This window comes from Myotis nattereri (genome assembly GCF_964212035.1).
Source record: "Myotis nattereri genome assembly, chromosome: 1".
NCBI classification, from domain to species: domain Eukaryota; kingdom Metazoa; phylum Chordata; class Mammalia; order Chiroptera; family Vespertilionidae; genus Myotis; species Myotis nattereri.
In genome coordinates, this window is record NC_138075.1 from 129,697,719 (window position 1) to 129,712,087 (window position 14,369).

Below are 14,369 nucleotides of genomic sequence, written 5' to 3' on the forward strand. Positions count from 1 at the left end.
GTAATATATTTGTAGATAAATTTAGCTGCAAGTTAGATAGTAGCTGAGATACCCTGATTTACAAAACACAAAGAAAGAACAGGTAATAATCAGAAGTAATAACATTTTCTGAAAACTGCAACATTTTATGTTAGAAATGTTGAAAACCCCACAATGGGACTTATTTCAGATTCCAAAACAATTTCAACAAATAATGTTCATGAACTGATTTTTGCTTGACTTTACTGTTTCTCTGAGCATTCTTTTTTTGCTGTCTTAGCTCATTTAGTCCTCCTAACGACCTTCTAAAATACGGCAGTAAGATTGTTATTTTGAAAGGAGGACCTTGAGTCAAAGAAAAGTGACTTGAGAACAAATAGCTGTTGATTATAGAACTAGGATGTATGAGTTCAAGACACTTGCCCTTATGATAAGCTAACTCTAATTAATTCATTAAACTATACTGTCCTAAAATCATGACTATTTCAGTTTACTTTTTTAAAAAAATTACATGCTTCCTAAAAAGCGTTATAGACCTTATGTATTTGAAATGTATCATATAATTGAAGTTTTAATATTAGATCCAATATTATCTAAAATATTCTAAGAATTTACTACATTTGGAAAATATATTTATAATAGTGACCCAGTGCACAGATTTGTGCACATTGAAAGGAAATTAATTAGAAGGTGGTTAGGTGGGACTGAGCGAAACGGGACAGACACACCCTGGAGCCAACGTCCTGCAGACCCTCCCTGGGGGGCCACACTAAGGGTAGGGTCCTTCTGGCAGGTGGGTTCCCTCCGCCTGGCCATTGGGGGATCAGGTCAAAACCAGCTCTCCAATATCTCCCGAAGGGTCCTGGATTATGAGAGGGCAGTTCTCGGGTGATGCACCCAGGAATCGGGCTCCGTCCTTCCTTGTTCTGGGTGCATCACCTGAGAACCAAAGCTGCCAAGTCACCGCAGCTCAGCAGCTCCTGCACTGAGCGTCTGCCTCTGGTGGTCAGTATGCATCATAGCTACCGGTTAGACAGTCGAAAGGTCGGATGGTCACTTAGGCTTTTATATATAGACTAGTGGCCCGGTGCACAAAAATTTGTGCACTTGGGGGGCATCCCTCAGCCCAGCCTGCCCCCTCTAACAGTCTGGGAGCCCTCACAGGATGTCCTACTGATGTCCCTGTGAGGAGTGGGCCTAAGCCACAGTCTGGCCTCCCTCTGTCGAAGGCAACTGGCCAATCAGGTATATAGATACTTTCTGAAGGCAGCACAGACTCCTTCCTTATTTCTTTCCTCTGCGGTTGGAGAACAGGGGACTAAAAGGTGGACACAGAACTGTGGCCGGGCCTGGGGCTCTTGTAGGCAGCAGAAGGAAGGAGAGGGCTGGGGAAAGTCTAGACATGGTTTTCTTCAATTGTCCTCCCTTCCTCCGGGCCCCTCGCTTTGTTCTCCCCTTGTCGTGGTGGACGCTTGGGCCTCGGACTGACAGGAGCCCAGCGATGGTGGAGTTCAGCCCCCTCACTTCTCAGCTGAACATACAACCGCCTCACATTCCAAGTGGAGCTGTTTTCAAGTGGCTACAGTGCTGGCAATTCATGCCTCCCGGCCTTTCCCCTCTCGGGTTTCCTCCTTGGGTCATTTGCAAACTTCACCGAGACACCGAAGCAACTGTGCCCTGGTACTTCTGCACCGGCCCCTGCCAGGGCCCACACCAGGAGGATCCCAGCTAAGGTCCCCTCCCTCCACCCAGCGCTCTCCTCCCTGTCCTACCACTGGGGAAAGGGAACAGCTCACCTTCTCTGGACCCTGCCAACCTGGCAGGCTGAGGCACAGGCCAGGCGGTGCAGCATAGGATGCTGGTGGCTGCGAGCCTTCTCCCCATCCCTGAAGCATGGGGTGAGGTTGCAGCAGCTCACAGCCGCCCCTGGGCACCATGCATGGAGATACCACTCTCCACTGAGCCACCGTCTGCCCAGGACCTGTGGGGGTTGGGGTAGCCTCGGGCTCCCACTGGCCCCACTGTAGCCAGACTTGGCTTGGCCAGCCACCCCCACTGCCGGAGGGCTGTGCATGCCCCATGAGCCTCATCGCCCTCGTGAATCCCCGTGGTCTGGCCATCCCATCCCAGGAAGTGGCCATCCTGATTGCCATAGCTCACTTTCTGGTGCAGTTGGGCCTGCCCAGCAAGCATGTAGGCAGGAGTTGGGCCTCTGAGGGGAAGGAGGAGGGATGTGGGCCAGGGAAGAAGTGGGGAACTTGGTGGTGTAAACACAATCCCCACCCCCACCTCATTCTGGCCCCTCACTTCTCTGCATTCTGGAAGCACTGGGTGCCTCTGCCCAGCACTGTGCTCTAGGGCCTGGGGTGGGGATGAGGGACCTGGAGCTGCGGCCTGAATCACAGTGGTTGATCAGGGAGGGATGCGGGGTGCCAAATTCCGCCTCTCTCTCTCTCTCTCTCTCTCTCTCTCTCTCTCTCTCTCTCTCCCTCTCCCTCTCTCTCAGAGGGCCCAGTGTCTGGGTGGGCTGGCGGGGCTCAGGCCCTGCTCACCATTGTATTGCTGCCTGCTCTGTTGCTGCTGAGGCGGCGGCGGGGGCTGCTGACCTGGCCCAGGCCCGTGGCCAGCCTCCTGCGCCTGGACCCCAAGCAGCAGCGGAGCTTCCAGTAGCCAAAGCAGCAGCAGTAGCCAGCTGGGGGGTGGCGGCGGTGGTGGCCAGAGTCCCAGCTCCCCTGTGCCATGGCCCCGCCGGGAGCGCCTGGCACAAAGTTCCCAGCTCCCAGTGCCAGCGGCTGGGGACTTCCTAGGTGCCTCCTCCTCCTCACCGCCCTCGCTTCATGAATCGCAAGTTTCCCCAGAGGCAGCGGCTGCAGGGCCCAGAGCAGGAGACAGGGGAGCAGGCTGAGTGTGGCTCGGGCTGGACAGAGGGCACTGGGGCAGAGGAGATCTCCCAGGCAGCAGGGGGAGTCGCTGCCCCCTGGGTAGATCTCCTCCACGAGCATCATCGGTGCCCTCTATCAAGCCCGAGCCAGAGCCGAGCTTGGCCCACTCCCTTGTCTCCTGCTCTGGGTCCTGCAGCCTTTGCTCCGTGGAAAATTGGGATTCATGAAGTGCGGACAGCTGGGAGAGCCGGGTGGCTCCAGCGCTCCAGGGTTGCCTCCTGCCTTCTTGGCCCTGGGCTGGATGGCTCCTGGCGGGCGGGCGGGGCTCATGCTAAGGCAAGCAATGCTGCCGATCCCCCGCCCACCCCCGGGTCGCACACAGGAATGGGCCCCGAGTCTCTGGTAGGCGGGCGAAGCGATAGCTACTGCTTGCCTTGGCCCAGCCCCCACCCACCCCCGGGTCACACACAGGAGTGGGCCCTTGTCTCTCATAGGCTGGTGAAGCAATCGGCACCACTTGCCTTGGCCCCAGCCCCAACCCGCCGCCCAGATCGCACACGGGAGTGGGCCCCCTGTCTCTGGTAGGCTGGAGAAGGAATTGGCACCACTTGCCTTAGCCCCACCCCCCCTCCCCCCATGGCATACAGGAGCCTGGATGGCGGCTTGCACTGTCCTACCCTGCCTTCAGTATGCAAATTAGCCGCCATATTTGTTAGCAGTTAACTGCCATCTTAGTTGGCAGTTAATTTGCATATCGCCCTGATTAGCCAATGGGAAGGGTAGCGGAGGTATAGCTAATTACCATGTTTCTCTTTTATTAGATAGGACTAGAGGCCAGGTGCATGACATTTGTGCACTGGAGGAGAGGGTGTCTCTCAGCTTGGCCTGCACCCTCTCACAGTCTGGGACTGCTTGGGGGATGTCCCCTCAGGGAGCAGGCCTAAGCCGGCAGTTGGACATACCTTGAGGGGGATCCTTAGTGCTGCTGCAGAGGCAAGAGAAGCTCCCACTGCTGCACTCGCCAGCCATGAGCCTGGCTTCTGGCTGAGTGACCACCAGGGGGCAGCTCCTGCATTGAGCTTTTGCCCCCTGGTGGTCAGTGTGCATCATAGTGAACAGTCTTCTACTGTTTGGTTTATTTGCATATTAGCCTTTTATTATATAGGATTTGTATTAAGGCACTAATATTACTTATCACCATTTTTATTTTTTTGTGCACAGCAAGCAACAACTAACTTCTGAATATCAAGAAAGAAGGAGATCTCACACATCTGAAAGTACTCATCGTGGTAAGAATTCTGATAGTGAATTACTCTTGGTGCTCCTAACATAGATGCAGTAGAATGAGGAAATTTTGATAATGAAGGAGCAGTGAAAAAAAACAAAACAATGTGCAACTTGCATGTAGTTTTTCTTTATCTCATTCTTGATAGAATAATATTCAGTATGATCAAAAATGTTAATTGTGGGTAATTTAAAATCTTGGGGTATTTTGTTTGAAAACAAGTTCATTTATTTATTCTGACCCCTAAAAGCCCATATGATATCTTTATGTAAAAAAGAAAAAAGATGTTAAGTTAGAATGTTGTATGTTTCTACTATATTCACATTATAACAAATTGGACTTGTTCTAAAAATGGATCTTTTGTTTAGATTTTGTACTGAATGGATTACATTTAGTACATGAATTCTTATTATACACAGTGATTTGTCTTACTAAAAAAGTAACTAAAAGGAGGGACTCATCATTACTTCTTAGAAGCACAAACAAATGGCAAATGATAGAGTTACTTACTTAGCCAGTGGGCACGGATTTCAATGAAGTTGTTTTTGAAAGATATGTACTCATAGTACAGAAGTCAGAAAGGCAATATCTGTTGAGCATCATAGGGTATTTTACATATTATACCAACTAGGTCTCACTGTTATTAACTTTACTCTTCAGAAGTCAAAACAGAATGAGATATGTTGATTTATTAGAACATGTTATCTTTGTTTGTTAAATAAATGTCAGGACACTAATTTCTTTAGAACAAGGTGCTCTGTTGCCATTGGTCAAAAGATAATCATAAATATTCAGATAGTCCCACTCGGGACTCAGCAAATTATCATAAAAGTACAAAAGTGTTTCACAATAACAAAAATGTCAGTGTGCTACCCAGATGTGGCACATAGTTCATTGTGTAATCTGAACTGTACGAGGACAACTTGGACTTAGTAGTCCTTTATCAAAGGAATTCTGTTGGTTTGTTTTGCAAATTATGGAAAATGCAAAGATAAAGTAGTGTTTTGACCTTGAAGGTGCTCATAATATGAGAAAAATGTCCTGGATTATTTCTGTACTTTTTAAACAGAATTTTCAAAGAAAATATCTAAATTCAGTTAATTCATTTTTCTGCTTAAGGATCACACTATTTACATCTCAGGTGTCTTTTAGGTACTAAGTATTATTTTGATGATACAGAATTGAAATATTTTAAAAACACAGTTCTTACCCTCTAAGAGTTTATTATTATCATTTGTCATTTCTATTATTTACTATGGTTTATTCAATTCTTATTATGTGCCAGAGTGCACTAGGAGCTTATAATTATCATTGTTTATTCTTGTGTATTGTGTGTAGTGTGTGCCAGCCACTTTAAGTCCATGATGAGAATTGCAGTTAGAAAAATGTGGGTGAGGACTTGTCCAGGTATCTCCGTTGCTTAGAGCCTTGTCCCTGATATGCCAAGGTTGTTGTCTTGATGCCTGGTCAGGGCATAATCCAGAATCACTCAATGAATGCATAAATAAGTGGAACTATAAACTAGTGTTTCTCTATCCCTGTTTCTGTCTCTGTCTCTCTCTAATCAATGTTTTAAAAATATTTTTAAAAAATAGAAGTAAAAATGTGGATGAGAGTTTAAGTAAGCATGCAGACCACAAAGAAGTTTTCCAGGTAAAGTGGCAGAAGGATGATGTTTGGCAGGTGGAACCACTATTGAGATTACAGGTTTGGCTGCAGGAACAGCAGTGCAAGGGCTGAGATGCACTAGTGAACTTGGCGGGGTTTATGAGCAGAACCATTTCAATGTGCAAGATGTGTGCAATGGGAATGTTGGGAATGAGGTGAGTGCCTAGCTAAGGCAGGCTGATGAAAGTCTTTAGTGCTACAGAAAGGACCTGGTCTTATCCTCTAGGACAGTGATGGCAAACCTTTTGAGCTCGGTGTGTCAGTATTTTGAAAAACCCTAACTTTACTCTGGTGCCGTGTCACATATAGAAATTTTTTGATCTTGGCAACCATAGTAAAACAAAGATTTATATTTTTGATATTTATTTTATATATTTAAATGCCATTTAACAAAGAAAAATCAACCAAAAAATGAGTTCGTGAGTCACCTCTAACACGTGTGTCATAGGTTCACCATCACTGCTCTAGGACTTGGGAAATTTATCAGATAGAATGCTTTTAGTTTCAGATAATAGGTGGTCTAATTAACAGAGGCTGAAACATTAGGAACCAGGATTGTTTTTGTGGTTCAGTAATGTCATCAGGATCCTAGTTGTCCTTTTTTTCAGCTGTGAGGTTGTCAGTGTTCATGTCTGCTTACCTGGTCCGTATTTAGCAATGGTGCCAAAGCATCCTATTCTCATATGGCAATATGTGAAGCTGAAAGGCCTGCTTTTCCTGAGGCATTCTTTTTCCTTAAACTTCTTGTTACAGTAGAGTTGGCACACATTATATTGCTTTCAGGTGTGTATCCATAGTGATTTGAGATTTAGGTACTTCATGATGTTTTCACAATGATATGTCTAGTATTCATCTGTTATTGTGCAGGCCCTGCCGGGAGCCAGTCCATGCTTGCTGTTTCAAGGGACCTGGCATATATGGCACACTGTTCTTAATATGTTTGCTCACCTTCTAGGCACTATGTGTTTTAACCAAGGTCTCTGAGAAAGGTTGTTTCCCCAGGTAGGGATTTTCCCCTGAAGTTAGGGAGGGAATAAAACCTCTTAACTAAGTGCCAGGTGGGTAATTACTCACTTTACGAACAATCATGCTTAAGCTACATAATCTTTACTCCCTGGAATGGAGATAAGAAACGCCCTAACCTTTGAAATAGAGATTGATAGGATTGGAATCAACTGGTATAAATACAGATGTAAGAAGACAGAACGGAGAGAGACAGAAATTGGCACAGAACCTACACAGAACGTTCTCTAGAGACAGAAGAACTTCGCTAGAGAGAACATGGCAAAAGATCCTGGACAGAAACTGGCCTCAGAACCTAGAGACAGAACCTAGTGAGAGAACATGGCAAAAGATCCTGGACTGAACCTGACTACAGAAATTGGCAAGAGAACCTGACTAGAACCTGGTGACTGAACCTGGCTGGAGAACCTGGACAGAACCTGGCTGGAGAACCTAGCGAGGGAACATGGCTACAGAACCTGGCTGGAGAACCTGGAGAACCTGGCTGGAGAACCTAGCAAGAGACCATGGACACAGAACCTGGCTGGAGATCCTAAGCAGAACTTCGCTGGAGATCCAGACCAGAACTTGGCTGGAGATCCTGGCTAGGCTGCTGATCAACTGAACGCTGTCTCCGTGTCATTCCTTCTTCGCCGACTCCGTCCACACCTTTGGGGACCCCTGGACCCGCTGGGGTTGGACCCCAGCAAGGCCCGGTGCACGAATTCATCCCTCAGCCTTGCCGGTGATCAGGGCTGATCAGGGCCTCTCTCACCCAGTCCTGATTGGGCCAATTGGGGCTGGGAGGTTGGCTGCCTGGGGGAGGTTGACTGTGGAAGCACACTGACCACCAGGGGGCAGCTCCTCCGTAGAGCATTTGCCCCCCAGTGGTCAATGCACATTATAGCTACAGAATGGTTGTCCAATCATTCAGTCATAATGGTCTCTTAGGCTTATATATATACTAGAGGCCCAGTGCACAAAAATTTGTGCACTCGGGGTCCCTCAGCCCAGCCTGTGCCCTCTCGCAGTCTGGGGCCCCTCGGGAGATAACGACCTGCTGGCTTAGGCCTGCTCCCGGGTGGCAGAGGGCAGGCCCAATCCCTAGGTGCAGACCCTGGTCCGGCTCAAGGCAGGGTTGATTGGGGAGTTGGGGCGCTGCCCCTGTCATGCACAGAGCAGGGCGGATCAGGAGGTTGCGATGCCACCCTCAGTCACGCTCAGGGTAGGGCTGATTGGGGGGTTGGGGCACTGCCCCGTGTCACACTCAAGGCAGGGTTGATGGGCAGGTTGCGGCGCCACCCCCTGTCACACGCAGAGCAGGGCCAATCGGGGTTGGGGCATTTCCCCCTGTCACTCACAGAGCAGGGCCCATCAGGGACTTTGGGGCTCCGTACCCTGTCACGCACAGAGCAGGGTCGATCAGGGGGTTGGGGAGCTCCCCCCGTCACACACAGAGTAGGGCGGATCAGGGGGTTGGGGTGCCGCACCTTGTCACACTCAGGGCAGGGTCGATGGGGAGGTTATGGCTCTACCCCGTCACACACAGAGCAGGGCCCATGGGGGGTGGGGGTTTGGGGCACCACACCCTGTCACACACAGAGCAGGGCTGATCAGGGGGTTGGGGCGCTGCACATTGTCACACACAGAGCAGGGCCGATCAGGGGGTTGGGGCACAGCAGCCTGTCACACACAAAACCGCAGGGCAATCAGGGGGTTGGGGAGCTCCCCCCTATCAGGCATAGAGCAGGGCCAGCTTTAGCCCTGAGGCTCCAGCTCTTAGGCCTCCGCTGCTGAAAGCAGGTTTCTGGCCTTTGTTTACCTTCTGTATTTGAAACAATGTTGCGATCCTGCTGGCTGAAGCCTGGCGACTAAAGCAGGTTTCTGGGGTTTTGTTTAGCTTCTATATTTGTAACATAGTTGCTTAGAGTTTCAGCTCAGAGGCCGTCAGCGGCAGGCGGGGAACATTGCAGTCCTCCGTCACTGAAGCAAGCAAGCCTAATGTTCACTTCCAGCTGCCTGGCTGCCGGTCTCCATCATGGCTGACAGTTAATTTGCATATCGCCCTGATTAGCCAATGGGAAGGGTAGCGGTCATACGCTAATTACCATGTTTCTCTTTTATTAGATAGGATAGATTTGACACATTCCCTGTGCTGTACACTAGATTTCCGTGGCTTATACGTTGTATAATTGGAAGTTTGCACTTGTTATACACATTCTTTATTTCATCCCTCTCCTCAACTTACTATCCTCTGGCAAGTAAGGGATCAGTTTGTTTTCTGAAGCTATGGGTCTGTTTCTATTATATTCTTTTAGATTGCACATGTAAGTGAGAACCTATGGTCTTTGTCTTTCTCTGTCTTATATCACTTAGCATAACACCCTCTCAGTCCACCCATGTTGCCATAAGTAGCAGGAATTCATTATTTATTATGTCTGAGTAATATTTTATTATATATAAATAAAATATATATATATATATATATGCATGTGTATATGTATATACTACCCACATATTCATTATTCATTTATCTAAGGAAGGACACCTACATTGCTTCTATATCTTGGCTATTGTAAATAATTCTGTAGCAAACATACAGCTGCAGATATCTTTTCAAATTAGTGTTCATGTTTCTGGTGGATAAATACCCAGAAGTGGAATGGCAGTTCTATTTCCATTTTTCTGAAGCATGTCTATGCTGCTTTCCACAGTGACTATACCAATTTTAAACACCTGTACAGTGCATGAGGCTTTTGCTTTTTTCCATATTCTCACCAACACTTGTTATTTATTTATATTTTGATGACAGCCATTCTTAGATAATGAGCTGGTACTTCTTATGGTTTTCATTTGCATTTCCCTGATTATTGATGTTGATCTGTGTGTTCCCTTTAACCTTTTTTAAAATAAGTTTTTATTGTCTTTAGAGAGAGGGCCATAGAAACATGGAGACAGAGCGCCATCACATCCACCGGCTGCCTCCTACACGGCCCCTAATGGGGGATCAAGCCTAACTGTGCCCTGACCTAGAATATAACCAGTGACCTCATGGTGCATGGGAAAACGCTCAATCCTCAGAACCACACAGGCTGGGCCTATGTGTTTCTTTTCAAATAGGAAGAAAACTGAGTGGCCTGCAGCTCACTTCCTCTAACATTTTATAGGCTTGGGTTACATCCCCTGCTCATTCCTAAACCAGACAGTGGTCAACTTGTTACTGTGATGAGCTTAGTATAATCATTTCTCTCTTTGGAGCTGGAGAGATACCACCTTCTTTGTGTATCAGGACAGTGAATGGCCAAATTCAGTTGTGGTTCTCCAGCAAAAATGAAGACCAAGGTAGGGAGCCACCAATATTTGCTGCAGGGATTCATTGCAGTTCTTGGCAGAAGAGTAAGAAGATTATATTTGATTAGGGCCCGGTGGTTGTGGTATGAAGCAGGGATCAGCAAGCTTTTCCTGGAAAGGGCCTGATTTTAGCCCATGTGGTCTGCATATCTACTCAAGTCTGCCACTGCAGTGTGAGGGCAGTCCTAGAGAATCTGCAAGTGAATAGGAATGGCTGTGTTCCAGTGAGACTTTATTTACAAAACCAGATGGCAGCTTCTATTTGGCCTGTGAGCCCTCCTTTGCTGACTGACCCCTCATGTAGAGCATAGATGGAAGGAAAGCACATAAAGAGACTGGGAGACAAATGAAGATTTCTCCTCCTTGGACTACCATCAGTCCATTATGAAGTTTTTACCCATTTACTCATATGTGAAACGAGTCAGGAAGCTCAATTATTTCCATTTACAATGTTAACTTTTTTCTAATTCTATGCCTTTTACATTTGTTTTGCTTAAAATATCTTATTAATTTTATTAATTTAAGAAAGAACAGTAACAATTAGTGGTATTATCCCCCTGTGAGAGCTATCTATAAAGAGCTCATGTTTGACTAGGGCAGTTGACAGTAGCAAAATAAGTGGAGACAGTAGGAGGCCGAGTTCATATGATTTCCTGGTGATTGCATGTAAAAAGTGGAGAGGAGAAAGAAATCTAAGGTGACTGACAGGTTTCCAGGTAGTGCACTGGCATTTAGATCAGACATGAAGAATAGGACTTTATCAGATGAACAGGAAAGAGCCACTGTTCCAGAGGTAAGACCAGTATTTGTCCACACATGTTGAGTTTAGTAGAATATCCATGGATATCTCTAAAGTTTGTATACAATACCTTTGACTTTTTGACTTGTCCTGTGAAGAACTGCTTTTGATAGGTGAGCCATGATTTTAGTTTAATAAGAAATTTGTGAAACATTAGGAACAAATAAAAAGAACTTTGAAATAACGAGAACCCTATTTTGGTATATATGATCATTTTTGTTTTTCTACAGTTCTCCCAATATCGATTGATTCATGACTATTGTAGAAAGGAATTAAACCCTGTTTAGTTGTATAAAATTGTCAGTGTGATGTCTTCCTTTCCTTTATAGGAACTTTGATAGTATAGAACATGTTGTCAATCATTAGGATTCTCTATTTCTTATTCTGAGTAAATAGTAATGTTGCTAGTTTCACATTATTTTCTGACATCATTGCTTTCTTTATCCCTTTCATGTCTTTATTCCAATAGTTATAAATCTTCAGCACACTCAAAAACAAGCATGGACCGAAACAACATCAAACACAGGTACTCTGAAATCAATTTCTGCCTATCATCATGTATAACACACCAAATAATACCAATTTCACATAATGCAATTTTGTTAGAGGTTCCTAAACCTACACCTAGGTTTGCTAATTCCCAAGAAAAATTTATAGGAGTCAGCATATAGTTTTACTCTTAAAAAAAAAAAAAAAAGGTTTATTTTTGGGAAAGGCCAAAACAAAATCAGAAAGAGAAAAGGTGTGTGTGAGAAAGTGTGGAGGACACCAGGCACACGCTTCCAAGAGTCCTCTCCCTGTGGAGTTACCAGGATGTGCTGAGTTACTCCAGTGTCTAATTCTGACAACACACATGAAGTATGTCATCTACCAGTTTTGTTAGACTCAGTGCCAAGGTTTTTATGGCACTATAGTCACCTGGACATCTTCTGATAGCATGTACCAAACTACTAGATTCACAGAAGGAAAGGAAGTGTTCAGCATGATCCCCATTGGTTGTACAAAGTGTTTAGATGCAGGGAGCCACTCTTCTCAGTTAGGGAAAGGTGGAAACCCTCCCAGATTCAGGTTCAGACACCAACTGAAGGGCAGCCAGTTAAGCAGGACTTTCTAAGGATAGCAGTCTTGAGCCTGCTGTAGGAAATGTTTCTGCACAGCAGGTATAGCCCTGACTGAATTTTTGGTGTTGACTTAAAAATTTATTTTTAAAACAAGCAATATGATAATGTAATATGGTACTGGTTTGTCACAGCATCCATAGTTGCTTGCAATGCTGGTTACTTCTGTGATGCTTGGTGGCTATTTAACAGGTTTTTGGCCATAAATTACTAGTGTAATTTTAGGCAATTTTAAGGTTTCCTTTTTGTACAATCAACTTTTCAAGACAATTTTTCTGTAAAATCATAATAATGATTTTTTACTTAAAATTAGAAAATATCCTTTAATTATATGGATGATTTAATTTTAATTTATGTCATGCTAAATCCCCATCTACATATATAAACAGGGAATATGATAGCCGACCATCACCACCACTGAGGAGGAGGCTGCATCATGACAGCTCATGTGGAGCTGAGCAAGCAGATGGGCGGGAGGGGACTGCTTACCGCCCCACCCCGGTGGCCAGGGGGAGGCTGGGGCTGAGGGCGGGCCAGAGTGGAGACACAACACATGGAGAACCTGAGGAGAGGGCTGGCCACAGCTGAGACACAACACACAGGAGCACCTGCCCCACCCCAGCGGGCACAATGCTGGCGGCCGGCAGGGTGGGGGGGGGGCATTTTCCTAGTGGCTGCTGCTTGGCTCAGAGCATAGAGCAGGCCCCCACCCCAGCCACACAATGCGGTGGCTGCTGCTATGCTGGTCAGGTGCAGGTCCTGGCCAGCAGGGCGCCTCCTCCCGTGATTACAATCGCGCGCTGGGCCTCTAGTTTATAATAATAAAGCAAGATATTCAATCATATCAGTTATATCCCTGCCCTGTACACAGTTAAAATTATTGGCTTTATTTATGTTTTCCGTATGTTTCACTCAATTGTGGGAATAATGCCAATTTTCTGGTACTTGGGTTTTTCTTAATTTCCAAGGTGACTGTGTCTTGAAAATAGTACTAATGTGGTCATGTATGCGAATAACACATTTTTCACAGAAATTCATAATCTTACTTTTTAAAGCAGTATTAGGTGCACAGTAAAACTGAGCAGCAAGCACAGAAAGTTCCCTTAAACCCTACATCCCCTACACACAGCCTTGCTCATTTTTGACATCCTGCACCTGAAAGGTACATTTATTACAATGGGTAGATGTGCATTGATGCATCATTATAAACCAAAGTCCATAGTTTATATTAAGGTTCACACTTGGTGTACATTCTATGGGTTTTGACAAATGTATAATGACACGTATCCCCCGTTAACAGTACCATAGAGAATCACTTAACTGCCCTAAAAATCCTCTGTGCTCTCTTATTCATCCCTCCCTTCTCCCTAGTCCCTGGAAATCACTGATCCTTTTTACTGTCTCCACAGTTCTGCCTTTTCCTGAATGTTGTATAGTTGGAATCATACAGTGGGTATCTTTTTAAATGCTTAAAAATTACTTCCAAGGTATTTGGATGTAGTTATCCAAGATGTTCTTTGTCCTTTGTGCTTTGTTGTTGTTGTTCATCAGCACAGGCTCTGCTGACATATACTGTACAAGCTGAAAAAATGACCTCACGCACTCTTGCAGAGCACTAACTGTTTGGACCATCCTGAGCTATGATGTGGGCCCAGGTAGACTCTAGCACTGGAAGGGGACAATCTCATATCGTTATATTTTACACAACCAGAATCACAAAATCTTTCCTACTTATCTTGCAGCCGGTAATGCGGCCATAAACACTGTTTCCTATGTGTTGCTGTGCTGCAGAGTGTAGTGCCAGCGGCCAGGCTTCCTTGTGATAGGGTGCTCCGTCCTAAACTGGCTGGTCCTCACTGAAGAGCGGGAGGAGTTGTGCTGTGTTAGAGCAGAGTGAGTGTCCTCTCTTCCAACCGCTCTCAGTGGAAGAGGTCCAGAAGACTCATGCTATTTACAATTTCCATTGTCAGTCTATGGTTCTGCTTCAACTAGTGAAACAATTTTCTATCAGTCTGGTGGGGTTTGGCTAGGAATATGTTCATTGTAAATAATAGTTCAAAGGTAAGTATAAAATTTTGATGGATGCCATTCTTTTTTTTTCTTGCATTTGATATATTTTAAAAGAGAAAGTAACTGTTCTTAATATGTTCATGGCCTACCAATAATGTGATCCATATTCACTCTAGTATAGTCTTCAGGTGTGGTCCCAAAGGAATACTCCCTAACAAAGCATTACTCCAGTACTTTTAAAGTCCAGTTTTTTTTATTGTTTTAAAATGTATTTT

At 45.5% G+C, this 14,369-nt stretch overlaps 1 protein-coding gene across 1 annotated transcript in view; it reads left to right on the plus strand.

Moving 5' to 3' along the window:
• Positions 1-14,369, plus strand: part of LOC308529085 (uncharacterized protein) — a gene marked incomplete at its 3' end in the record, with an annotated part of 81,250 nt that overhangs the window by 66,826 nt on the left and 55 nt on the right. The window contains exon 10 of the mRNA XM_081105098.1: positions 4,083-4,150. Coding sequence (XP_080961224.1) covers positions 4,083-4,150 — 68 coding nt within the window. The remainder of the gene's footprint in view (positions 1-4,082; positions 4,151-14,369) is intronic.